The sequence below is a fragment of the Pseudopodoces humilis genome, chromosome 2, assembly GCF_049639895.1.
Source record: "Pseudopodoces humilis isolate 2021_Gansu_Grassland_sample_001 chromosome 2, ASM4963989v1, whole genome shotgun sequence".
Classification (NCBI taxonomy): Eukaryota; Metazoa; Chordata; class Aves; order Passeriformes; family Paridae; genus Pseudopodoces; species Pseudopodoces humilis.
The window spans coordinates 86405133-86432856 of record NC_142201.1 but is presented as its reverse complement, the minus strand read 5'-3'; the positions used below and the strand labels follow the sequence as shown (position 1 = coordinate 86432856).

Sequence of the window (27724 nt, the reverse complement as noted above, 5' to 3'; positions counted from 1 at the left end):
GCCCCTGATCAGATGTGACCACCTTCCCATGACATGGTGACGCAGTCATGAGCTGTGCCCCTACAGTGCCAGAAGTTCACTGGTGCCCACAGATTTCCTGTTCGTGGGTGCCGTGGTCAGATCAGAGCAGACACACCACAACACACAGTCTGAGCGTGCTGCACTGAAGAAGAACTTACATCATGTGCACCCTTGAAATGCCGAATGCTGTCCTCAAACAGGACAAGAACCTCACAGCAGTTGGTAAAAAGAAAAGTCGTTCATGTCTGGAAATCCCGAATTGAACCTAAGAGGTGGATAACAGACTTAAGAGCTGAAACCAAGTTTTAACATCCCACGTCAATTAGGAATTCTTGTGTATTATATTTGGTATTCACTACTTCACTATAACCCCAAACTGTTTAAAATGTACTAAACTCACAGCCCCCACCACCAACCCTAATGATGACTTCTAAAATCTATGATAAGGATATGATATATGAAACTAATCATGCAATTTTCTTGGCTTTTCCATCTTTGCGTTTCACTGAACCTCCCCTTCTTTTAAGAATCTTGGGAGACTAGTAAATTAAAATATAGGATGGCATACATAATAATATTTTATATTATTTTATCTATTTATAGTTATAAATAGATATATAAATAGTATTTATTTATAGTTATATTATTTTATCTATTTTATCTATATATTTTCAATTTTAAGTATTTCATATATTTGTTCCAGTTAGGTATCCATGGAATTAGGATAATGTAAATAGAAGATCCTAAGGCAAATTAGCAGATGATATTTTGCAACAAGGGTACACAAACATATCTGCAGCCTCATTTAAACTGAGTGCAGAGAACAAAAAGTGGACAAAGTCACTACAGTATTTTAACCTAGAAGAATGCTGAAGATTAGTCTTTTTCTCTCTCTTTACACACCCTCCCTTAAAAGAGAAAAATTCCATGTCCAAACTACATTCTGCTACCTCTTCTCATTCATCAAAGGTTCATCAGCCTCATTTAATGTATTTCAAGTTGGGTAGCTCAGGACACTTTAACAAACAGGAATTTGTCTGAGCTTGGCTGGATTCCTTCAACTGCAACCTCATCCACCAGTTGCGGATGACTGGTACTAGCCAACTGTACAGCACTGTTCCTGAACAAGTAACAATTGTTAAAACAAAAAAATTAGAGTTTAGGCTATGTATTGTTCTGGGCTACTATCAAAGGAAGCACTCGCATGAAAATACAAAAGCAGGAAACAGTAAAAAAGTACATTCCGTGGCACCAGCTCTTTGCCAGCTTCAGTGTGTACTGTATCACACCAACAAATAAAAGGTGCACTGTGAGCAGCTTTAAAGCAAAAACAAATGACAAAAAAACCAAAACAAAACCCAAACCAGCCACCCCCCCTACTCCAAAAATTAAAAAAAAAAAAAAAAAAAAGAAAAATGAAAGACTGAAGACTAAAGCACTAAACAGTTGTGACAAGAAAAAAAATCTTAACAAAGGTCAATGTTGTCCCCCAGACAAGATTTTTATTTCAGCTGTCAGCTTTGAAAGCCAGATATATACAAATGTCAGTAAATGCAAAAGGTAAAAATTAGTACTTTTATAGAGACATACTCACTGGCTTTCCAGATATTATTTTTTTTTTTTTAATTGTGTACCAATGTTATAATAATAAATCACAAGGAAGAATACCAGTTTTAATAGCATGCTGATTTACTTATAAAAAACTGAAAATTATTAATTTTCAGTTCACTCCTGGAGTCTTCCTCCCATCTTGTATGTCTCTGGAACGACCCAAAGAACACCAAGATGTGGCTGGACAAAAAGCACACTTGACACTTCTGTGTGAGGCTCCCAGAGAAAAGTCAGCTCTTGGCAAATCTTTACTTTCCAGTAGGGGTACAGAACTTAAAATCACAAGCCACAAGAGAAAAAAAAACAGGTTTAAAGATGCATATTTCAAGCAACACTATTCACAAAGCTGTAAGTTGAAATTGCATAGCAACCATTAAAAATTTTAACATCAAAACAGTTGAGAGGAAAGCTAATGTCTTCACAAACAGTTTGATGGGTGAAGGTACGGGTGCTAAGTTTTTGAAATGGGTTTTAATGTCTCTACTGACTTTGGGCAGCAGAGCCCAGAGAGCACAGCTCCTGAAACAAAAAAGAGTCTGCACAAGCCTGAACTTCTGGGGGAGAACAGTAGGTTCAAGGGGGGAATATGTGCTAGGCCATTCAGGAAGACTGCAGCTTCGCAGTGCCTCAGCAGTGGGGAAAGGAAGAGGGCAACATGTGGACAGCAGCTTGGGATCAGAGGCTGCACCCTCCGAAACCTCGAGAGAGAAAACCCCACAGGTGTGTGCCCCAGTGGGCTCTCCCTTTATCCAAATAAAGCTGAAGGAGCCACCTGCTCCTTTTTGGACATAAACCGTTTGTGGGTTTTCCTGACACAGTGAACAAAACATACACATCACAACACACAGCCTTCATTGACTTCTTCCTGACTGTTTCTTTTTGATGTGCACAAAGCACGTAAGAAACAAGCAGGCAATGCTGTCAAAGAAGCATACAACACTTAAACATAAATTAGATCCATAAACACTATTTAGGCTAAAACTAAATCCCTTGAGACAAGATAAACTAATTGTAGACATTAGATTTTTTAAATATGTTTTTAAAAGGAAAACACATTTTAAAATCAAACCATGACATCTAAAACTACCTTGTTTTCTGTTTTCACCTTAAATTGCATGAAGACTTTTAAAAGACTACAGAAATTATTTTGACAAAAAGATACTCATTATGATATGAATTCTGCTGAGTAATTTGTACTAATGTACCTATTTTCAGCAGTTTTATGTGACAAATCCATCACCTTTCAGCTTGTTTAGGCTGAGAACAATCCAAAATAACTACACTGTTAACACTCTGTTGACAAGTTCATTTCAGAGACAGAGCCCTTTGCAAAGTGTAATTGTGCTTTAAGCTTACTTTCTTCCCAAATTCAAACTAATTTTTCTAATATTTTTCTGTAAGGAAGAGTCTCTGCTTTTGCAACTGCTCCACATAAATCTGTGTTATCTGTCCTGCTCAGAGTCAAAGGCACTGAATTCCATTTCTGTTCTTAGTCATGCATGGCTCACTCTCCATGCCTACAGCATCTCCCGTCACTCTCAGCACTGCTAGCAATGTACAGTCAAGCCTGACCTAATGTGCTCCCCTGGAACTGAAGGCAAAAATAAACACACAAAGATGGGCCAAATGCTAGCAACCCTAGGTTCAAATTTTACCCATCTTGCATAGCATCAAATAGGCCACTTCAAAATGTTTGCAGCTTCACCACCTCCCAGTCCATGTGACAGGCTCTTGTCGGTTTGTGTGTCTTTCAATTTCCATCTGACTTTATCACCTGTCTTTGTTACTGAATACCTTATCAAGGCCCAAATAGGTTTTACCAACTCTCAATTCAATCAAATAATTGAATCAGGTAAGGTTCTGGGATTTGCTTGACACAGACCATTTAGAAAAATAAGTTTCCTGATGAGTTACTTCAGGAGATCTGTGCATGAACCTCTGAAATCCACTACTGAGGGCAAACTGAGGAAAAAGGCTTTCCATCTCTCACATCTGGTGCTCTGTATAGCAATAGTGCATTTATGCCATAGTTTTCCCATTAATGATGCATTTTCTGTTAGCTGTCCTCAGATGCTGCACATCAAATCCTAGCTAGCCAACTATTTGTTTCCTAACTCCTCCCTTTTTCCTCCTTAAACATTGCTGGAGAGAGGATTTCAAAAGAGGAAACATCCTACGATACTAGGTCAATTAATCTCCATGTCAGCCTGAGGGCAATACAGAGGCAAGCAGAGAAAGAACTGGCAGGATGGCTAAGATAAAGCAGCTGAGTAGCACAGTTCAGTCAGGAACAGCACAGGGCTGAGCACGAGCAGACAGCCTCACAGTACTGCCAAGGCAGGAACACAAAGCAGGAGAGTGATTAATTAGCTTGACAAAAGGGAAAAAAAACCCAGGATTAACAGCTACTGTTGATACATGGATTCCCAACTCTTTTTTCAGAAACACTGAACTTGGCTTGGAAAATGGGCTTGGAAAAAACCTTGGCAATGACTTCTACAATCGATAATGATACACTGCAAAAGAAGTATCAAGTGTATCGGGAATACACTTGTGTGCCTACGCTAGGGGGAAACCTACATGACTGAGGGGCACTCAGCTGCTGGAAAATCCGCAGCAGCTGAACCAAAGTGCCAAGAAACACATTAGTAGGAAGAAATTTTATACTGGCTTTCCAGAGGGCTGGCTGGAAAGTGTAATGTTTTTTCCTCACTGGCATCTCTAACCTCTGTGATACTACAAATGCTTCTGCTGAGTGACAGCAGTATCCCTTTGTAAATGATGGGGCAGATTCCAGGCTACTAGCAAGGAAAGTAATGCAGCTCCCGAAATTCCCACCTATGAAGCCACAGATTTCTCTCCTACACTGAAAGAAATTGTTCAGGGATTACAAGAGCAATAATTTTATGCAAAAGAAGAAAAAAGCAAGAAAGAATCCACTGACAATCAAAGATTTGCTACTCTGGTAAGATCGGTTCCTTGGTTCCTTAACACAAATACACCTAACCATTCACAGCCTCTCTGAAGCCCAGCTCCATAGGTATGATATACACCAAGCAGAAATTAATAGTTGGGTCAACAATTTAAATACAGCAGTCAATAAATCAGAAATCAAAGTGGATTTGAATTGAGTATACAGAGACTCTGCAGAAAATGCTTACGGTCTGATAACAGTAAAAATGAAACCTACTACTTTAAGAAATTTAGTTTATTTCACAGCTGTCCAATAGGCTACCACAGGAATATGTACATATCACTATTTAAAATGAGGCTTTTTTATTCCATCACAGGGAAGCAGACAACACGCTGCACACAACGAAACGGGTACCACAAACCGGCTCAGCCCAGAGAGACAGACCTTACAGTTTCTTTCAGGTGCTGCCATGCCCAAGAACTGCTCTGTGGAAGGCAGCTGTGGATCACAGCTCTGTGGGAGCCTGGTGACAGGCAATAGGGACAATAAGCTAAGTAAGAGCAGAAAATTGCGTTCCAACACATTCCTCCATGCCTTCTCTCACAGGACAAACAAGAGACAGCCTCACCCTATCATTCACAAGGATATTTGGTTATATGTGTGACTAAATACCCAAGTGAAAATCTTTCTCCATATTCAAAAACTTAAATAAAAATCCACCCATGGGAGAATGCCACAAATCTGATATTACAAGGGAGCAGAAATAATAATAAAACATGTTAATTAATGATGGGGACAAATATTCCAGGTTCAAGCAACCTGAGAAGAACCAGCGATTAACTCAATAGCATCTCTGGGACAAATTATTCACCTTTCCCCATAACTAATTTATCTTTTGCCAGTGGGGTGCTCTCATACATGGAGATTTAACTTTATGGCATATTAAAGTTTAGCTGTATCATATTACTTAGTAACTTACAGGACAGGATCATTTACAATTTTTGCCTCAAGGCCTCAAAATCCAGCTTAAAACAGAGACTCTGAAACTGGAATTACCCTGACCTGGCCAAATGCCAATCCCAAGACCACTGCCCACAGCAACTTTCTTTTCCTTAGGCTACCTTAGCAGAACTTCTAATAATGCTCCTGAAGATGTAGTCTAGCATTATCCATTTAATCAGGCAAGCTCTTCTTATGACAAAGAACAGAGACTGATGCCATGTAGTCATTCAAATCAGACATGAACAACATGTTGGCCCAACTGTGGAAAATCTGAGCACGTTTCAAACATTTTACAAATACGGGGTCATCAAGTTATTTCTATGACTGTAAGACAGCCAGTGTAAGTTAACAAAACCTCTTCTCATATTTCTCTTTCTCACCCTGCTTGCCTGATCTCATTTTGGATTAAATTGTACTAAATTGTACAGCCTGTATTTATTCAGTAGGTCCCAGGTCCTCCCCTCTGTGCCTCACTCTGTTGGGCACAGTATGAAGAACTTGAGAGCAATGACCCTGCTCACAAACCAAAATAAACCACACAAATGAAGAACAGCCCTGCCCCAATGAGGTACCCAGGATCACCCTAGGAGACCTCACAGTCTACCCAATGGGTAAGGCACAGTGACAACTTGTTCCCATACAACGCCACCTTAAGCATTTAAAACCCATTAGTCGACACATCCTATATGTTAAAATGTCCATCTTATCTAGAATGGATGCCAGCCAAAAACAAACCATCACAAAGCATCTCACATGCCATTTTTGATTTCATTACACAACAGTGTTTTCCAGACATATAAAAATCCCCACAGCATGTGCTAGTTTTAAGATATAGCTGAAGATTGTCTTCACTACTCAGTCTGGGTCTGAGCTCTCTACTGAGACATTTCCTACAATAGCTTTTGTAATACACTGTATTTAATTTTGAGTGATGAGTAGCAGCATTTCACTCAACTTCAATACCATCAGGAAGGCATTCAAACCCTCCATTTTAACAAGAATTTGTTGTTCAGATTCTAGAAATTCAAGTCTGGCAAGTGTTTTAATACGCATGAATACGTTTCATAGAAAGCAAAAAGCATGTTTCCCATTCTGCTCAGCATGTTCAGGTCCTATCTTTGCAGAAATGGACCACTTTGAAGGGAAAATCCTTAAATTAATACAAAATATCTGAAATCCAGTAGCTAACACTGATAAGCAGGGTAAAGAAGGTGGGGTAATTTCTAAACCTCCATTTGAGATGGTATACTAATTTTTCAATTTGCTGTGAAACAGGTTTCAGAAATATAATGGAAAAGGGGAAAATTGCGAATTACCATGCATGCAAGAAAAATGTTCAAAATATCCTATTTATCTTCCCTCTCTAAGGGATGTGAATTCTTTTGTACTTCTTGATGATGTGAATCACAGATCAGCATTCTGGGAATCAAGCCTATTCCCATTTACCAGTGTAATATGATCATTTAGCATAATTAACACATGATATTTTGTTACTGCCATGGACTTGGACCAGATCTGAAATGTAAATATTTGCCAAACTGCACATCCTAGTGCCCAGTGCTACACAATGGTGTAACTTAAGACACTCACTTGATTTGTTTTCTCTTCTGGGGACAGAGTTAACACTGCTGTGGGAATTCTCACTTTCATAACATGAGGCAGCTTAAACATTATAGATGATGTTACATTAATTTCTGCAGTATCAAATTTTCAAGGTGTGGAAACAAGATGAAAGAGCTCACAATACAGCAATCATTTCAAGTGGCACAAGAATGAACAGAAAGAAAACTCCTGGAACAAATAACAACTATTTCAGTCTTCCCCAGCTATCTTTTCCCTAGTGTACTCCATCACCCAGCTCTCCCAGGACACAGTAATCAACAAACCACCATTCTGTGTGATTCAGAGTGTGGCACACATGCAAAAGGTAATCAGAAAAATCACTGCAAGATGTAAATACACAGCAGCCTTGCAGAGAGACATTTTATGACCAAGCCAATACTCTTTATAACAATCTTAAATTCTACAGCATGAAATTTCATAGGTTCTTTATCTTACAAACTGTAACATTGTGTCTCATTTACTACAAATACAGATGTTATCTGTGTCAATGCCTAACACCCCCCACCTATCTTTTTATTCTTTGTCTTGCAACAGAAATATCAGAAAGCTATTCACATCTGTGCTGGTTTGGGGTTTTGGGGTTAGTTTTCTTCACAGTGGCTGGTATGGGGCTGTGTTTTGGATTTGTGCTGAACAGAGGATTGATAATATAGAGATGGTTTTGGTGGTGGTGAGCAGGGTTTGCACAAAGCCAAGGCCTTTTCTGCTTCTTGTATAGCCACAGCAAGGAAATTGGAAGTATGTGGGAAACTGGGAAGAGACACAGCTGGAACAGCTGACCCCAACTGACCAAAAGGATATTTCATATCATATAACATCATGCTCAGTGTATTAAGTGAAGAAAGAAGGAGAAGAACAAGGACAGGAAGATTGGAGAGATGGCTTTTGTCTTCCCAAGTCACCATTACATGTGATGGTCCCTGCTCCCCTGGAGATGGCTGAACACCTGCCTGCCCATGGGAAGCAGTGATTTAATTCCTTGCTTTGCTTGTGCTTGCAGCTTAACCCATGAGTTCTCCAGCTTTTACCCTTACAGTTCTCTCCCCGTTGATGGAGGAGTGTACAAGTAGCTGTGTGGGGCTTAGCTGTTGCCTGGAGTTAAACCACAACCATGTCCAATATCAAATGTACAGATTTTAAGCTAGTTGTATACATCTATCACTGATTTTTTTCTTGGAAACACGTAAGTCCTACAAGTGAAATTTTCCACAGTACTTAGACAACTGAACTATTGCCTTAACATTGAAAACCCTCTCAGGATATTTTCCAGTTCTCTTTTAAATAAACAGCATCCCTAAGTCAATGCATCTTTGCAGTACCCCCAAGACTGGGCCGTTGAGCAGCACCACCTCTAATGATGATTTACACAAGAGTAAAGGAAAGCTCTAGCATTCCTTTTTCATAGCCTCACCTAACATGTTCTTAGCTTTTCCCAGTTGCAATGAGATTCTTTCCCTTCACAGACCATAATCTCTCATCACTCATCCCAAAATGTACAACAGTAGATATTCTTTGCCTGCAGCTGTCATGACAAGTTTTACACAGCAGCACAGAAGTATGAAACAGTTCTTGGCAAGCCAAGTACAAGAGTAGACTATTAGCTCTCTGTTGCTCTCACTGCTTGGATTTATCAAACTGCACTCTTTGCAGTCTTTGGCAGAACACATGGCATTCAGCAGAAAGGTGGATCACCTCGTTTTCCCTAAAGGACCAGAAGTTGCTTCTTCTACTGTATCAGAAACTTAATGAAAGGTAAGCAGTGTCACATCTTCCACCCACTCCTGGGCAAGGCTAAATCCATGAAGAACACAGGGAATGCAAAAATACAAAAAAAATACAAACAGGCCTGCAGCTGTACTAAGACACCTAACCCCAGGGCAGCCCTGGGTTCCTCCAAGATGAGTCTACTTTTCTAAGCCTGTTTATAAAACTACTCTTGCACAAAAGAATAAAACTTAGATGGACTAATGAAAGTGCTCTCAGTAGGAACCTTATTTCATTCTTCCCTGCTTCCTTTCCCTACAAATGTCACAGGTAAGACAGGGAGAAAACAGAGGAAGATGAATATTTGCATATAATGAAGAGGATTATTATCCTCCACTGTTCCATTTCCTTTGGTACTTATGGCAGCACTTGGAGACAATCCCAACAACAACCATGGTACTCTGGACTCTCTCAGCATTTGTGTCGAGAAAATAACAGATTACAAAAAGGTTTTGTAAGGGCTCACTCTTGGACCAACTCATCTTCCCTTAATGTCAATATAAGCAGTATTAAAGTTAAGGCTTAATGATTTCAAGAATTTCTTCACAGACATCTTACTTACTGAAGTAACTGGATGTACACCAAGGAAAAAGTCACAGACCAAACCTGGAAAGAAGAAAAAAAATTAATTTTTTTTGTCTTTTGGACCCACTTCCCATCACAAATATAATTAGCTTAGGAGGACAAAAAGGAGGGATTTAGGGAGATTTAAAAAAAACAAACAGGAAAAGGCATATCAAATTCCACTTGCTTCTGAACAAAAGGAGTAAGTCTTAACACTGGTCACCAGGGCATAACATACTGATTTGATCTGGACTCAAGTTTAAATAACGGCAATAGGCAAAATACTAAAACAGACTTTAAGAAACTAAAGGGAAAACGAGGGTAAAAGCAAAAGCTGTGTGTCTATTAAATCAGAAATACTAGTTAGAGAAATCCAGTGCTTCTACCCCTTGGCATTTAGATCCCCCATTATCACTACGACTCCTGACGACCTGTTTACAGCAACCAAACTAGAAATTAAGCAAGACCCTTCCTGATGAACTCTCATCCAGTAGCCTTGCTTTCTGACTGGTGTCACCTTTGCTTCTAGTACAACAAAGAGTCTTTTGCTTCAAGGACAACTGCTGAAGTCAAAACCACACAAAACCACGCCACTGAAAGCAGCCGACCTCCTCCAGTTCATATTGGAGCTTTCCAGCCTGTTACAGCACCACCCCAATCTTAGAAGGGTGCTACAGTTAGCAAAGTGAGACTAGGATTTCCTTCAACCACATGGAGGAAAGACATGGAACAGTGTCATCTGCACTGTTTAAAAGCCCACCAATGTGGGCAATGCAGCTGCAAACAAAAAAAAAAGAAGTACAGATTAATTATATATTTTTTAATTGTGATTATTCACCAAACATGGTCAATGAAAATGTTTCCATTATTCCATTGTTGTTGATTTTTAAATTAATGTTTTCACTTTGCCTTCTTCACTGAATCAAGTAAGACAATGAAACATTGCTGTTGATTTCAATCTGTTTACCTGCCTGCTTCAGCACATGGACACTTCAAGAGGTCATACACATCACTTCTATACACCTTTGTTAAAGTGAACTAATGCTGTATGAAGTCATTACTGATATTAGTGTCCCTGGCAAGCACTTGCAGGCATCCACCCAACCTAACCTAGCTCCTCAGTGGCACAGATGACAACAATTTCAGCCACTGAAGTACTCACATTGAAGTCTAGGTAGCTAAGCAATAACTAATAAATAATAAAACATATATATTTTTTTTAATCAAGAGCTAAATTAGCCAAGCTTCCCACAGTTCCACTGAATAGATGCTGGCTAGTTAATCAAACTGCTGTCACACACAACATGCTGTCAGCTACACTGATAGATGAACTTTCTTCACCATTGATATAAGCTAGTTATGAACACAGCATGAACTGTAGCAAAGGCAGCAGCAGTCTGAGAGGAGCACTTCAAGTCATGCATTCCTGTAAAACAGGTAACAGTCCTAGCCATGTCAGAGGTACGCTGGCTGGCTTGACAAAAGCCAGCTCTACACAGTAAAATTAAGAAAGGAAAATTAAATGCTTGCAAGAAAACTGTTAAAGAGGTCTTGTTGTTGGCCAAGGTAAACATTAATAATAAAATCAAAGAAACAAGACTCTTCTGACAGAGTAGAACTGGTGAGATGAAAATTCATGGGTAGATGCAACTCAAGAGCTCAGTTTTGCCCCCCACAGATTCACTACATGGCTTGGGTAAATACAAAATTGTTGCAAAAACTATGATGCAAGGAACAGCCACTCTGCAAATCCTTCAAAAACATGAATCTCTCACAATGTTTCCTACAGGAGTAGGGAACTGTGCTCAGCAGCCAGACAACCTGTTCAATCTATAGTTCACAGCAGAAGATAGTAAGAAGACAGGTCTGCCTTCCAAAGCAGAAGTCCTATAACATGAGGCCTAACAAAACCTTGAAGAAGAAGAAAATGCTGATCTTTTCTCTTCTAGAAAGCTCAGTGAGTGGTTGGCACTTATCTCCTAGCAATATTAGGTACATCACCACACCTCCACCTCCAAAATAAAGCATTATTGTCTTTCAGTTTCTCAAACCATGGCCCAAAGGCAAGCAAAATCTGTTTGCTTTTGTAAATAGGTGCTTTGGCCCAATGTAGTCACCACAGCTAAGTACCTACTTTGGTTGTCCTAGACATCTTCAAGTTTGCCATGGGGATATTTTGGACTGAAGTATGAGATGAGTGCATTTTATTAATAAAATTAAAACCTACAGCTCTAACCACTTGCAGATCTTTGAAACAGCAACTGGGCTGTCCTGTGATACAAGCAGAAATAGCCTGGTAGTGATTTTCTACTAAAGACTTAAGAAGAACATGAAGCAATGAACACCTTTGTATCTCAGTATCTCTTAAAAGTAAAGGAGGGGGATGACTTAGCACCTTCAAAACAAGCAAGTGCCTTAAGAAGATTTTGATAAATTACTTTTGAACTTTAAAAACAGAAAAACTAAATAGTACTTGCTAAAGCAGGGAGAAAGATAGAGACTCCAAAATGAAGCAACGTTTCTCTTTAAAAAGCTCTTAAAAAAATTCAGAAAAAAACCACCTACATACCTAAATGACTGGGACCAATTTTGTTTCCTTTGTGTGGTTTAATGTAGAAACAGCAAGGAAGAAATGGACTAAAGATAACAAAACTGTTCTGTTCATACCATAGAATGAACTTTCTCACCTCTTCAAAGAGGAACTGATGGAGAACAGAATAAGAAGGAAGAACCAAAGGTAAAGACTAAATAGCTGTGAAAACCAAGTTATGATGAAACACAACTAGGGCTTTTTGTTTTCATAAAAAAAAGCAAGATGCACTAGAGATTGTTTGGGTGTCCCTGGAGAGTAGGCAACTGATAATGGATTTTTCAGGGCAAACAGACTGCTTTAAGAAAGATATCTTAGGAAATTATTTTAAGAAAAACAATGAAAGGAGAGAGTTTCTTGTATAAATCTTGGGAGGTACTTTGTGGTGATCATTCACCAGGAAAATGGTGCTTCAATATGGAGGTTGGAAAACTGAAAGCCATATAGATGAATTTGCATTGGTGTGGGAACTTAAGACTGTTCTAATTTCCTCCTCCTGGTTCTCCCTAGAAAATCCTTTCTCTACTTCATGGTCCTTTTTACTTTGCCTTCTATATAACTAGAACAGAGCACACATCCAAAAAGCTCCTGTTCTCAATGAAGTCTCTTCCTCTACTGGTCCCAGCAATTACTTTTACCATGGCCTTTATATCCTAATCTCTGACCATATTCACCTGAAATACTGCCCTGAGTCTTCCCACATGAAACAGGGAGTTTTGATGTGAAGGATTTAGTTGATTTTCCATCCTGAGTAGGTGTGAGGGGAATATATTGCACATTTTCCCAGAGTTGCAGTTCTTCCCCCTTGCTCTTCCTCTTTGATGGCACCCAATAGCTCAGCATTAGGTGCTATTTATATCCTCCCTATGGATGCCTCTGTTGCTGTCCACATCATTCCTCTCACCAGATTCTATGAATGCAAAGTCTTGCCAGTCCTGCTGCTTCCTCCACTGCTGGGAAACAGATCAGCGAGAGCTTTTCTAACACTGAGAGACACTGTTACTTGGCAAAACTTTGTGAGACAGCACAGCAGCACTAGAGAGATCCAAAAGCTCTGACGTATGAAAGAAAATCACTTAATTTATACTTGGAAGGTTTCCTTTACATGCTTTTAGACCAGTCATTTAGGTTTTTATTCTACAAGGAGACACGCTCCCATCTGCATGTTAGTACAGGTCTCTTCTACTGCCAGAACCATTATCCCATTCCCCTAATGGTATTTTGTCTACATGTATATAAATACATATAAACAATATTGTGCAGACTGTCCTCCAGCGGAAACAACATACCAGAACATTGGTTTCAATCCTTCATGGCTTCAGCTGCACTTGCTTCAAACAAAATCAGGTAACAACCTTCATTCACATATGGTTACAGTCTTAAAATAAAACGGAATGCAAAGCTGATTTTGGGATAAGTATATATTTACAAAATTAAGGAACTGTTTGAAATAAAGCTGGATGAATATCCTGGGCAGAACCACCTTACACTGAACTGTATGCAGAGTTGTGGGTATAAAACAGCAGTAGAGAAACAAAAAGCAAAGTATGCTTTCAACAGCATTCTTGAATTATTTAACCTTTAGAAATGTGCAAAAGAAAACAAAAATTCTCCTTGTCTGTGCTCAACATGAGTTTGGAGTACAGCTGCAATCACCATAAATGTGATTCTAAGCATTCTGCCATAAAGCACTTGAGGAGACAGCACTGACTACCCAATTGCACAAGACAAGTCACTTGGTTACTTCTCACCAATGTCCTAAACCCAGGATTCCTTCAACTTCAAGCTTTGCCTCACTCAATCCTTCAGGTCAAACAAATTTAATTAAGAGTGAGATTAAAGAACACCAAACATAGGAGAGTTCACAGAGCCCTCTGCTCTCCAGGATTTGGACTGATCCCTGTTCCCTAGCACAGAGTCTGAAAATTTTAAGCTAAGTCTCCTTCAAACCTGCTGACAGGGTGTGACATTTCAACTTTCTGTTCAGTGTACCACCTCATCCTTCCTTTTCAGCCCTTCCTCCCAGGGGAGGGCTGCAGACTTCCTCTCCCCTAGCCTAGTGCCTTCTCAAGGCTCCCGCCTTCCTACCCACTCCCCCCTGAGCTCCTGCTCCAATCCAGCCCTGCCTCCTGCCCAGACATGCCAGACATGGATAATGCAGCTCCTGTGGTCCTGTGCTTGCCTGAGGTTGATATATTCCATCATACCCTCACCGTCAGCTTACACAGACAATCCAAGCTCTTGTAGATCACCGAGGATGGCCCAGGGTGAAGGCAGCTCTATTGGGTAATATCAGAGTAGAAACTAAAGCCCGCTTAACACAGTTCAGCTGATTCTAGAGACATACAGTGACTCGGTCTCAAAAACATCATCAGCTTTTCGCTAGTTAATGCAATTTGCTTCCCCTTTTGCACTTATAACAGGGATTGTGGAAATAAACACCCAGCTATTAGTCACTTCCACCTTCAGAAATATTGGGCGTTAGAACAGCATGACAGCGTTTGGATTAGAAAGAACTCTGACAGCAAAAGGGAAAAGTATTTCAAAATAACTTTAGTAAGTTTTCCTGTTATACCTTTCAAAACAAAGATCAATGCAAACTTCAGATCATTTAAATGTTACTACTTCAGTGTTATCATAATATTACAACATCATATTCACATCACTGTAAAGAAATGCTAAGCTTAATTAATACCTTTGTCCACTTAAAGGCTTATTGGAGCCTGTGTTTATGATTTAGTCTGCCCCATCTGCCTGGAGCTATCCCCACAACGTGCCTGTTTTATACTCTTGATTTTAAAAGCTTTTCAACAATAGAATTATTTCACCTCTCCTCAACAGGCAGTCTAATAGACTAATACATCTCACTGGCATTGAAACACAGCTCATTACTTACTCAGGATCCCACATTTCCTATCTCTTCTTTCATCCATGTGAAGCACAGTCAGATGCTTCCTTTTTTACTGGGCTTGCAGACAGTAACACCTTGCAGCAGCTGGGCTTTGCCCAAGGATCATGCCTCATTTCACAAACTCTAGCCCTCAAGGTTTATTTTTTGACAGCAATAAATGCAAGTGCTTGGAACATCATCAGAACACAGAGGAAAAGGTGATGTAGGGCTTGAAACACATGTAAGCAACAGTGCTGAATTAACACAGAGACATCACCTTCCCAGAAACACCTGTGCAATGAGGAAAGCATCCAGCATCTTTCACTGGAGAACACAGTCCAGCCTCATGACAAACACACTGCAGAAAACATGTCAACGAACCACAGAAAGTGACCCACATGACAGATTTGATGGTTTTTCTTCCCAGAAAACACAGCGCTGACATTCAGCAATGCATGTTTCATTGAGGGAAGCTACAAGGAGCAGCAGAAACAGCCTCTGGAAGTCAGTTTTAGGATATTAGGAGAGATGAAGGGCAGAGTGCACTAGTGATGCCTACAGTCTCCAATAAAGTATCTCGTTAACACCTGAGTAAAATATATTAAAGTTTCTATCTTCCCAGCAAGTACTTCTCAAAATTAAATGCTAACAGGCATTGCACTGAGCAGTGATGGCACTTCCTGAGCACATCCCTACTTTTCCACAATTTCACTGCCATGTAGAGAGGAAAAGATAAATATCTATTTCTGATCCACTCACATTCTCTGGGTATTGCTAAGATGGCCTCACCTTTCAATCCTAAAGTCTGTTAACAGCCACAGCACAAATGGGGAAACGATCAGGAAATGGTCCCGGCACATTTATTCTATTTTCTAGAGAATCAAAGAAGACAACCCACAGATAAAAGCTTTTCCCTGGTCGTACACTTTCTTTCCCCAAGCTCAGCACCATGCTTTATTGTCATCACACTTCCTACATGAAATTTGAAAGAACATGGTTTGATCTATTCCAGAATGCATCTTGAAGTGATGTTACACCCAAAAGGCACCTTGTACTTTGAGAATCGCTAAAGGAAGGTGAGTTTGCAAATACAAACCATTCCCCTACCCACACACATACCCTCCCAGCATAATCTGTCAGCATAGTGAGGAAAGTTTTAAATTTAATTTCTTTTAGCATCTTAGCAACACATCTTCCTAAAGCCTTCCTTCATTTTCTTCATCTGGGGTATTTAAAAGTATTGCCATTGTTTTATACACCTCTTTCCTTCTCAGACCAAATGGCTGCTTGATCTCAGGATCAGAGAATTCATGTTGGAGCAGGCCTGTGGGGGTTCCATCATTCTCTACCTTACACAGGGCCAGCTATGAGGTCCCAATAGGACTTTATCCGCTTTGGCCTTGAAAACCCGTGAGGCCATACAGTGCACAGCCCCTCTGGGCAACTTGTTCCAGCATCTGACTGTCCTCATTGCTGGGAGTGACAGCTATCTTGAACCTCATTCCAGCTTTCCTCTGATGTCCCTCATGCAGTCGTTATATACCAAAGTGAAGCTCTGTCTTCCTGAGAACCTCCTCTAAAGTACCAGAAGGTCTCTACAGGCCCCATCAAAGTTTTCTCCAGGCTGAACAAGTTCCCTCAGCAAATGATCCTCATGCTGTACCAGGCTCTGGGAGCACTGAAAGGCCTTTAAATGCTCTCATAGCCTCACAACCAGCCCTGCTCTGCTCATGGCACCAGGAACCCCATTTTAGCTCTGCCTGTGGCTCTCAGTGCCTGCCCAGCCTGTGTTGCAGCTGTGCCCTGCCTCCAGCCACGTGTGTGAATCCTAGTCCTTGACTGTGCTGATGCAGACCCTGACCTGAGATAATCACTTCCTTGGGTTCTGGCTGCAGTCTTATTAAAGTAGTCCTGAGTATTGTCAGATTGCCTTCACTTCCAGGGCACAACACTGGCTCATGCTCAGCTTCTTTAAGGCATTCTCATCTCTTTTTGTCATGCATCAATAAATCTAGTGACATTCGACACAAAACTAACGGGGCATCAGTCACTTGCAAACAGCACAATCCTGAACCATGATAAAAGAAAAAACTAAAATGGGTTTTCAATTGTAAAACCCAAGTACGTCAGGAATACTAATATACTACTTCTAAAATAAGCAGTCACTTCTGCTCCAGCTCTCTCAGAGTAATACCAAGAAAAAGCCTTGGATTCTCTTGCTAGTTTCACTTGTGACACAAATGTGAAAGTAACTCCTCCAATCAGTGCTGCCGCCTCAGTGTTGGTTTGCTATTTTAATCTGTGCTTTTGCTGTGTTTCACTTTTCTATTGCAGTTGTTTTAGTCTGTGTTTTGGGAGACAGGGGTTAAACACTAAAAATATACAGTTGTGATGGAAATACCCTCATGGACAGGCTGAGGTTTGGCATGCTTTGGAAGAAAATAACTTAAAATAGCACAGAAAGCAAAAACTGTGGGATATGCATCTGATAGCTACTTTCTGCTAAAATAACCAAAATAGCTAAGATAACACTGACATTCAGAGTTAGCCCTCTCTCCTGCTCAACAGAGATTAACAGGGCCATTCTAACCTCAGAGCTTAGCCTGAATAATGCAAATGACATTGCATTTGTTATGTTCTGACCCCAAGGTCTTCTTATGCAGCTTTATTAATGAGAATTAGGTTTAAAGAAAGTGCAGGTACTCAAAACCAAGTTTGCCACAAGTCTTACAGCCCCATTATAGAAAAGGCATTTTCTGTAGGATTTGCAATTTTATCATCACAGGTCTAAAAATGAAAGGGAAAGATCTGGAGGCAGAAGCTATATTAGCTTCATCAGTTTTTATACTTGGAGCTCAGGAAAAACGCAAAATGGAAGCAAAGGACATAAAACTTCAAGGACTGATTTTTTTCCTTGGTGTTCTCAACATCACATTGATAATTTATCTTTTGACATTCTAAAAGTTATTGAGTGCTAACTTTGGTCCCACGTTCCACGCCAACACAACTCATGAATGCACACTTCAGCAGCTGCTATCCTTTGCAATTACAAACCCTGGCTACAAAGGACCAGGTTAACAAACAAACCATTAAAACAATTTGTGGCACCTGTTACTAACAACTTACCAACAGGAACATGTTAAATTTTGGCTTCCACAGGCAATGTTTAGGCCCGTCTAGGAATGGGCCAAGAGCCCAAATAAACTGTGTGATTTGACTCTCGTGGCTGTTCTAGAGAATATTTAACTTTTACCTAGGCATATCCCAGGTGACTTATGCCCAAGTCTAAAAGTAAGTTCAGTGCAGTCAGGTGCCCCCATTCCTGTGCTTCAAACCACAGAACTATACAGAGTAAAAGCACAGACCAAAAGAGTTGATAAAAGAACTAAGCAGAGAAACGCAGCTCACCCTTGTAGTCTAAGTTTTCCCTTAACACAGCATCCCCATACCACAGGTCCTCCCCTGTGCTCATCAGAAATCTCTGGAGCTGAAGGCCTTCCCGAGAGGCAGACCTCACAGACCTCCCACCTCCCACCAGGAGCACGGTGACAGCCGGATATCCCAAGATTCAGCAAGGAAAGTTTCCAAAAGCTCAGGAAGAGGAAAAGGCCACGCTGGAGTCAAGTTTTACATAAGAAGGGGGAAGGCAAGAACCGCGGGCGGCTGCCGAGCGGAGCTGTCAGCCCGGGGCGGGCTCGCTCCCATCCCGGCCGGGAGCAGCCTCCCCTCACGCCCGCTGCACCTCGGGGGTGCGCAAGGCCACAGCAGAGGCAGCCCCCGCCTGCCAGCAGCGCTGTCCCGGGGCTGTTTTCCCTTTTTTTGGGGGACAAATCCATCCCTAGTCGAAGCCATCCGCTCCCGTGCGGGATGGGCACTGTGGGCTCCCCGGCCGAGAGCGGGACCGCGCACGCAGACGCCGCTGGGCTCGTCTCATCCCTCTGAACTAACTTTCCTGTTTCCGCAAAAATCACACAGGCACCGGAGGGGGTGGGGGGTTATTGTTTCCAGCAAGCGCTCCTCACCCCTACGAGCCACCCGCACCCCCATCCCGCCGGGACCCCGCCGCTCCCCAGCATCCCCAGCAGCCGGGCCGGCATCCCGCGACCCCCGGCCCGGGCAGCCCCCGGCACCCCCGCCCCGGGCCGCCCCGCTCCTGCCACCTCCCTTCTCCCAGGGCCCGCAGGTCCCCGCCGGCCCTCGCCCCCCGCGGCGCCGGGTCTCACCCGCGCGTCCCTGGGCCGGGCCGGATGGGGCCGAGAGCTGGGGGAGCGGCGGAGGTAGGGCAGGACACGGCCCCAGCTCCTGCCAGCGGAAACGGGAGGAGGGGCTCGGACCGGCGTTACCGAGCGGGGAGGAGCTGGGGGCGCTGCCCAGGGGAGGCTCCAGCCCCGCGGAGGAGGGAGGGGAGGGATGGAAGGAGGGAGCGCTGTCGGCCCTCTCCAGAGCACCCCACCCGCCCCATCCGGAGACCCTTTGGCAGAGCTCTGCCCGAAGCCCGCCCCGCTCCCTCTGCCGCCCGCGGGACCCTCCGGAACATCCCTGGGGTGGGCGCCAGGAGCATCCCCCGGCGCACCCTCCCGGAGCTGGCGGGATGCGCCGGACCGGGGGCACCGCAGCCCCCCTCGGTTGCCCCCTGCCCCGAGGGACCCGAGGCTCGACATCCCCTCCGGGCTCAGGGAGGCAGGGCTGGTGCCCGTGCCCGCAGGCGGCCCGGAGCGCAGCCCTGACTGCTGCTGCTGACGGCAGACCCGGGCTGAGATACTCGGTGGTCCAAAACCCACCACGGCTGTCAATGTTGCTATGGCTTCTAGCACAGAGGGAAAGCTAGCAACCTCTCTGAATGCTCTCCGAGTGCTCCTCAGTCGGTCACAGCAGGAGTTGACTGGTGTGGGTCGGTGTCTCTACTCCCAGGTAACAAGTGATAGGATGAGAGGATGCAGCATCAAACTGTGCCAGGTGGGGTTTAGACTGGATATTAGGAAATACTTATTCACTGAAAGGATGTTCAAGCATTGGAGCAGGTTGCTCAGAGAAGTGGTGGGGTCACCATTCATGGAAGTATTCAAAAAATGAGTATATATGGTGCTAAGAGACTTGTTTTAGCAGTGGACACAGCAGTCCTGGGTTTATGGCAGGACTCTTGAAGGTCCTTTCCAATCTTAATGAGTCTTATCTGTGGTGCTATGAGAGACAGGGCCATAAGGGAGATCTTCTGACATCATATAGAAGTCCCCTTCCTCTGGGTGTCAGTAGAAGTGCAGCAAAAACTTAACAAAGTCAACTTTAAGCACTGCTTCCAGCAGAAGACTCTCTCGAGTTGTCTTGATAGAGCTGGAGAAGGTTCTGGCATGGACCACAAAGTGAAGTGTTATGTGCTGGGGAAACAACCTAGAACTGGGGCAGAGATGCCTACAGAAGCAGAGCAGTGCAGTTATGGACATGGGCCTCCCGACAGGAACTGTATTTTACTGTGTATGAAGAGCAACTCAAGGCTTTAGCATAAAAGTTTTTGCAGAGGAAGATCTGTTTCACATTCCTAGGTCCCCTGTGTATTCTCATTTCCTTCTCTGGTACTGCTGCTGTTGTCACACTTCTCAGTTCAAGGGGATGTCCAGATCAAATATATTCTCTTGTACCTTCCATCGTGTCCTAAGTGGATTTTTATAAACTGCTTAGTTCAACAGACTCGAAGCATCCTGGTGGCAGTGCTGTCAGAACACAACTGTCAATTGCTGCATGTTTGTTTCTCTGCCTCCCAGAAGAGAAGCATGTGCAGCAGCTCCCTGTTCATCCTTTATTTACGTGCAGAAGTACACAAACATTGCTGTGTGTTTACCTTAAAGCAAGCAATGAAGGAAATATGTCTTGCAATGCACCAAGAGATAAAGTGATCTGTGGAGAGAACTTCTTTTGGTTCTTTGGTTCCAGACTCCAAGAAGGGTCCATCTACTGGATGCTCTAGCTCTAATGCAGCAAATCCCCTTATTCACGAGGACTGAAGGATCTTCATTCCAGAATTTATGCCAAACTTTAAATAACTTAAACTTTGGAAATAAACAACCACTTCCTGAAAGACAAGCGGCACAGGAAGTCAGCAGACAATGAGGACACATTTGACACATTTGGTAGTGGTGTTATTGTTGGTTGGTTGTTCACTCTAAAAGAAACAGCATGATGTTGTGTTCTCTACCTGTTGCAGAAGCAAAGCAGTTTTATACCTAGGTATATAAGATTTCTATATTTCAAGTCAAAATGAAAAATAAATATGTGAAATCAAGTCTCATCATTTGGTGTCTACCTTGGAAAAAAGGTAAAATGTGCACAGGAAAAAAATAAAACATATATGGGAGCTTTGTGTGAACCTGATCATTTAGGGAAGAGCTTGAGGATCACTGTGAAACTGAGAACTGGAGTGGCTGATACTGTAGATACACTTTGTACCAAGGAAACTGCATTTATCTGCAGGTCTCTTCTCAATTATGCCAGTAAGTTTAAAAAAGTAATCTGTTAGACCTGTGTTTTAGCTTCTACCAAATCTAATGGAGGGGCACTCTGATGTTGTCCATACAGTGAGGAACAGGAAGAGTTGCACCTCATCAGCATCTTCTCCCAGGCAACCAGTGACAGGACAAGAGGCCACAGTCTTGCACCAGGGGAAGTTTAGACTAGGCATTTGAAAAACGTTTTTCTAAACAAAAAGAGCAGTTCAACTTTGGAATGGGCTGCCCAGGAAGTTGGTGGAGTCACTGTCCCTGGAGGTGTTTAAAATAAAAATGTGGGGCTTAGTGCCATGGTTTAGTTGATAAGGTGTTACCTCTGGCCATAGGTTGAACTTGACAGTCTCAAAGGTCTTTTCCAACCTGGTTCATTCTGTGATTCTGTGTGCTTGAATCCATGGCATCTTACCAGGAAACCTGAAGGCTACATGCAGCTTCTGAGAACAGCTTTGAGTAGCTGAATTTGAGGTATCTAGAAAAGGACATTTTCCAGTGTAATTCACAGGATGTACCCCCTCTACTGTAATAGCAAGTCTGTGGCTTTGGTCCCAGCCACCAATTTCAGATGAAATCATAACATGATAACAGAGCTGAGTGCTGTGGGGAAATTAAGGGTGTTAAAAATCAAAGTCTTTGCTTCTTTTTTTGACAGAAAGAGATCTTCTCCATCATTATTGCTGTATTTTGCACCTGAAGAATATAAGAGGGGTGCTTTTCTCTAAAGATGCTGTATTAGTTTTCCACAGAATGAGCACCAATACTTTTGTGGCTCATTTAAGAGGTCAAAATTGTATGAATCACAGATTTGGAGTCTTGACTAATTGCTGAACCAGCATGTTAAATGCAGGCAAACATGGCTTCCAGTGTAGATCTGGATCTGGTGTCCAAGAGGATGGGTCTGTAAGGTTATGGACAGAGCTGTGGTCAACCTAAGCTTCTGGCTAGCCTTCCCTCATAGAGAGTAGCCCTGATCTTGCTGCTTCATTACAAGCACACCAGTTAGTTGTCTGCTGCTTTCCTGCTTGGTTTTGATGTAAACTCTGCTTGCAGGATTAGTGAAACAGCATGAACTCCTGGCAGCTTCTTGAAGGCTCAGCATGTGTTCTTCCTGCCCCTTCTACAGCTCTCAAGCAAGTTTGATGGTGTTCTCACCTGTCTGAATTGTTATTCTTTGCTGTATCCACACATGATCTTTAACTCCTTCATCTGGTCCAAGATGGCACAGAAGCAGGACAAAAATGAGCTAGGTAATGGGGAAGAAAAGGTCACTGGGAAATCGTTGCACCGAAGGCTAAAGCATGTGTGTAATTCTCAAGGAAATAAAGATCCTTGGGTCTAGATATAGAAGTAGAAAGAGATTTAAATTCAATCCCTACCTTTGCCTCTAGGCCTACCTACACGTTTTCTTTGTTGGCAATCTCTGATTAAGAAGTTCCCACCCCCTCACCACGGATGCATGAATGAATTCAAATGAACTTGTCTTACCTGAAGTGTTCCTTTTTGCTTTGAAGTGAAGATGAAGGGAGGGCTCCTGTCTTGCCTATTCTGTGTTGCTCAGACCCATGGTCTGTCTTATCTCAGAAGACTATCAGTAAGTGGAATCATTTTAGTAATTCAGTTTGACATGATTCCACAAGCAGATGTAGCTACACAAATTAAGGCTGATAAACTGAAGCATGTACATTAGAAAAAAAGGGAATCAGTTAAATGGAAACTCTGTAAGTGCTTTGTTATCAAGAAAACATGGATATTTGGATCTCCGTTTTGTCACTTACTAAGGTCTCAGTGTTGTGGCTGTAAAGTGACATGAGGAATCAGCTTTTAATGTTTTGTCCTTTGATTTTACACCAAGTTCTTACAGATTAAGTTAATAATTCTAGTATTTCTGCCCCAACAGAAATTAAACTTGTAAGACACTCTGATATCCTCATTTGTTGTCAGTTCTTTAGAGCTTAATTTGGCCTTTCCTCTTGAAACTAAGCTCTATCCCTTTTTTTACATATGCTGCTATTTTGTGTTTGCTTTGCTTTATTTTTAGCAAAATTGCAGCTGGCTCTTAGTTTGATGCACTGTCTGGTTTCTTCTGGTAAAATTCCAAGAAAGGAAGCCTTGGGGACAGAAAGGTACAGTCCTTCTAGTCTTTGAAGTATTTTTGCATGGATCTCACCCATTCTGCAAGGGGACAGAAGCCTTTTAGTCCACATCAAAATTTCCAGTACTTGTTTTGCCTCTTAGCTTTACTAATTCTTCATCTTGTGGCCTACATAAAAGTGAGTTCTCCCGGACGCATGAACTTTCTTTTCATTTCTCCATGGAGTACCAAAAGCAGGTAGATATCTCTTGCTGACACTGGTTATTGACACCAGTGAGCTGTGAACTCCAAAAGCAAGCAAAGAAAGGAATAGTGCCAGAGAAGAATCTTCCACTGCCTATTAAGCTGAAAAAAAAACCCTGCGTGTCCCAAAAACAACTCTGAGAAGATTTTATCTGTTCCTCAGCCTGTTGGTTTGTGTTTACTGCCTCAATAACATCTTAAAGTTTTGCTTAATATGGTTTTATTCGTGATCAGCTAATGGACTAAATGGACTTCTAGGGCTCATCTTCTTCAGGGACTGACTTCCCAAAGGTCTGCTGTTGTGGTGTAACCCTGCAGTGAATACATACAAGGCACCAAGCTCATGTTTGCAGGAGAGTACTAGTACACTTCATAAGGAATTTTCCACTGCTGGGGACTTTTCTCTGCCCTTTCTCTGTACAGGCTTCATTTCAAAACATTGTTGTCTGCATTGGCCAAAAATACTTCTCCCAAGGGTCAGTCTTTTTTCTTATTAGTGAGGTTTTATTTGATTTTTTTGCCTGTTCCACGCATGGTTCAGAGATCAGAAGGAAATTGCATGGGGCTGAAACAGGCAGGTACGTGCATCCGCAGTGGACTGAAGACAGTTGGTGCCACTCATACCTACGTGGCCAGCTGGAGGGGCTGCCTGGTTTGAAGAGATGTGGTTAATTCAGTCCTGGGTGGTTTGGTCACTTGGCTGGCACTAGCAATAACACCCAATGGATTGGCAAGTGCAGTCTGTGCTTGCATGGATTTTTCATGTGTAGCACAGAACAGCAGGTATGTCAAGATGCTTTGTTTTCTAGGTGTTTAAAGTACTTGGCTCATTTTTCTCCAAGCTTGACTGATTCTGGTTACCAGCCAGGCAGATCTTAAGGAAAGCTGTTGGCATCTGTGTGTCTGTATTACTGTTTGGAAGTCCATTCTTGAAGGTATTTCTTTGTCTTGGAGAGAGCAGGCAGAGCAGGTGCTTGATGCAGATTTTGCTTAATAGGTGCAAGCAAATTTTCTGTTCTTGACCATCCACTTTTGGCTCCTGCACAGAGAAGGTTAACAGCACTAGCCCTGCAAGGTCCTTAGAAGTAGTCTCAGAAAATGCAGGGTCTGCAAGACTGGGGGGAAAAAATACATGGAGCACTTTTCCCATAACAAGAAACAAACCATCCTTCTCCAGCTCTGACTTCATGGCATCATCTTGCTATCTCCTTACCCTTGTCCTTTCCTTCCCATGCTTCAAAGTACAGGGTATGCCTGGTGAAGACTCATCCCTGTCAGGGACCTCCCACGTGCAAATGGAAACCCACACTTGTACAGTTACAACAGATCAGCTGGCATGCAGTTGCTTAATGAGTAAGTAAGTCAATTAGTCCCCCTTCCACATTAAATTGATTGTCCAGGCCATGCGACTCTGCCTGGCCACCCAATAAATTTCCTGTTCAACGGCTGCCAGAGCCTCATGCAAACCACCTCTTCCCTCAGAGCAACATGAATGGCTGCATCTTTCCCCGACATCTGCAGCACTGTGGGAACCAAGATTATTGCCTCTCAGTGACTCCTGAATAGACAGCCTTAGTTTAACAAGTAAAGCAGAGAGGCTGTGTTTGATTGCCTTGGAAACACAGAAAGCTAAGCTGTTTTCACTCTTCTCTCTCATTCTTTTCCTCCAGTTTGCTCGCTAAATGACATCCTGTGCAATACTTGTGCACCTCACTGTCTGCAGCTAACAGGTGGAATAATCTGACCTCTGTAAACAACTATTTTGCTGGTGCACAGGAGCACAGACTGGCTCACAGAGCTTTGGTAACTGTGCAGGGAGAACAGAAGCAAAAGCAGCAAGAATTATTTTAGCCTGTCAAGTCATCAGACTTGATACATAGGGGAAATCTGCTGGGCAAAAAAACATGATTTAACATACCCAATTTTCTACACATAACTTCATTTAAAATGCAAAAGAAAGATTGGTCTCTCATTATCATGCATGGAAGAGAGGGAAAAAGAAACAAGCCTCTAACAGAGCAAGGTTGAATGAGCCTGTGACTGCACAACTGCTGATGTGGACAAGCAGCTGTGCAGGATATATGTGCAACCTCTATACACAGGCACATGACCATGTATGTCTAACTGACACATATATAAATGTATGGTAACCACATCTGTGCACGTGTTCACTTTCAAATCAATGTATTATGAGTGCACACACTCAGACCAGGTGTAACATGAACATTTTCAACCTGTTCATATGTCATCAGAGCTGTGGAAGCTGCTGCCATTGCCATTGCCCCACCTGTACACTCAGGAGCATACAACTCATTTTATGTGTGTGATCACACCCTGGGTGTGCACTGTGGGAAATGCTTTTCACAGGATGCTGATTGTGGTGAGACCCTAAAGCAGTCATTTGCCTGTTTCCTTAACTCCCTAGTTTTTTTCCCATTTGCACAAACCTGGAGATGGAAACTTCACTCTATCAATCACAAACCAGCTCAGAGGTACTTTTCTGAAAATACACAATATCTGCAGTTTATTTTTCAGTTTGGTATGGGGGGGGGCAGGGGTTGTTCAAGCACAGACTTTTTTCTTAGACATGCATTCCATGGACAACTCAGGGCAGAGAGTCTCTAGTCCTTCACCAGCCGGTAGATGTGATGCTGGGCACCGTGGTCACTAGTTGATACTTCAAAAACATATGCTATGCACAGCAAGGTCTCCTGTGTGTCCCTGTTTGTCACAACCTAGACAGAAAAGGAGAAGAAGCTGAAATGGCAACTGCTATTTCTCTGCTTACATATTCCAACACATTTAACATAAAGTAGAAAGTCAGTAATAGACAAAGAACAGAGAAGTACAGAATTGATACACAACTTGGCCCACACACCAAAGCACTTCTGCAGCCTCAGAACTACAATGCAGCAGAGACAGGGAGGTGAGCAGAGTCCACTGTGAGGAAAAGTCCACTGTGACCAAGCGGGGATCACATCAGTGGAAGCAAGTCCACCAGGTTCTCTACTTCCCACCCCTGGTGTTGCAGATTTCAGCAGAGGGAAAATGTTTCAGAAAAAAAAGCTCTTTTTCCTCTGTTTTTTGAGAGAGAGGCCCTCCCCTGTGGCACACCCACTCCTGTTCACACATACATTGATATATCACAACCACAGACAGTTGTTTTCCTTTATCTGCTCCTACTTGTCAATGGTAGACACAGAACACGAGGACTATAGAGTATAGCACCTTTTACAGGAGACTTACAGATTTGACTCCATTACACCTCCCATTCCATACACTGTAGATGTTGGGAGAAGGATGGCTGCTACACTCATGCATTCCTACAGAAGCTGCTTCTTTTCTCCCATTTTTTTTTCTATGGCCCCTCAGGACCCTCAGCATCTCTACAACGTGACTCTGTCAGCAGCATGGTGAAGAAGTGCTGTCCTAGTTTCTGCAGCATGCACTATGTAGCAGAGACAAGAGAAATATTGCTCTCAGAACTCCTAGCTCAGTTTCCCTCTCTCTGTCACTGTACAACTTTGCACATTCTTGTCACCTGAGTTTGTACCATAGATAAAGTTCTCTCCTGCTGGAGGAGACAGATTTTTATCAACAGTAGCACAAACTCAACGGCAGAAGAAAACCATCCCAGCTGGAGGCTTGAACTGTAACAAAGCCCAATTGTTCTTGTGAAAACAGGAAGAAAATAGCTGTTTTCAAACTTGCTTATTAATTTTAGCAGTCTGATTTTGGTCTATTCTGTTTCCTTTTCTTGCTTCATGATTTGATTTGCAGTTGAAGTCCTTTCTTCTTCAAGATGTGGTGAGTTATACACATTCAGGTGTGCTAAGGCACCAGGGCCTTTTCTGAAAAATGGGCTCTTGAAATCTTGGGAGTTCTAGATCCAGAGAAATGTGGGGAGTGGAAA

General features: G+C 42.4%; 2 protein-coding genes across 5 annotated transcripts in view; both read right to left on the bottom strand.

Annotated features, from left to right (window-relative positions):
• TSPAN9 (tetraspanin 9) overlaps positions 1-19294 on the bottom strand; it is a 168671-nt gene extending 149377 nt beyond the window's left edge. The window contains exons 1-2 of one of the 3 annotated variants that reach the window (XM_014259763.2): positions 19203-19294; positions 9498-9541 (exon numbers count right to left, since the gene is read on the bottom strand). The gene's annotated coding sequence lies outside the window, so the exon portion shown is untranslated. The remainder of the gene's footprint in view (positions 1-9497; positions 9542-19202) is intronic. The other 2 variants (XM_005531029.3, XM_014259762.2) reach the window with 2 other exon arrangements.
• A 7010-nt stretch (positions 19295-26304) lies between these two features.
• TEAD4 (TEA domain transcription factor 4) overlaps positions 26305-27724 on the bottom strand; it is a 51108-nt gene continuing 49688 nt past the window's right edge. For both annotated transcript variants that reach the window (XM_014259737.2, XM_014259738.2), the window contains one exon: positions 26305-26546. In XM_014259737.2, coding sequence (XP_014115212.1) covers positions 26433-26546 — 114 coding nt within the window. In that variant the 3' untranslated portion in view covers positions 26305-26432. The remainder of the gene's footprint in view (positions 26547-27724) is intronic.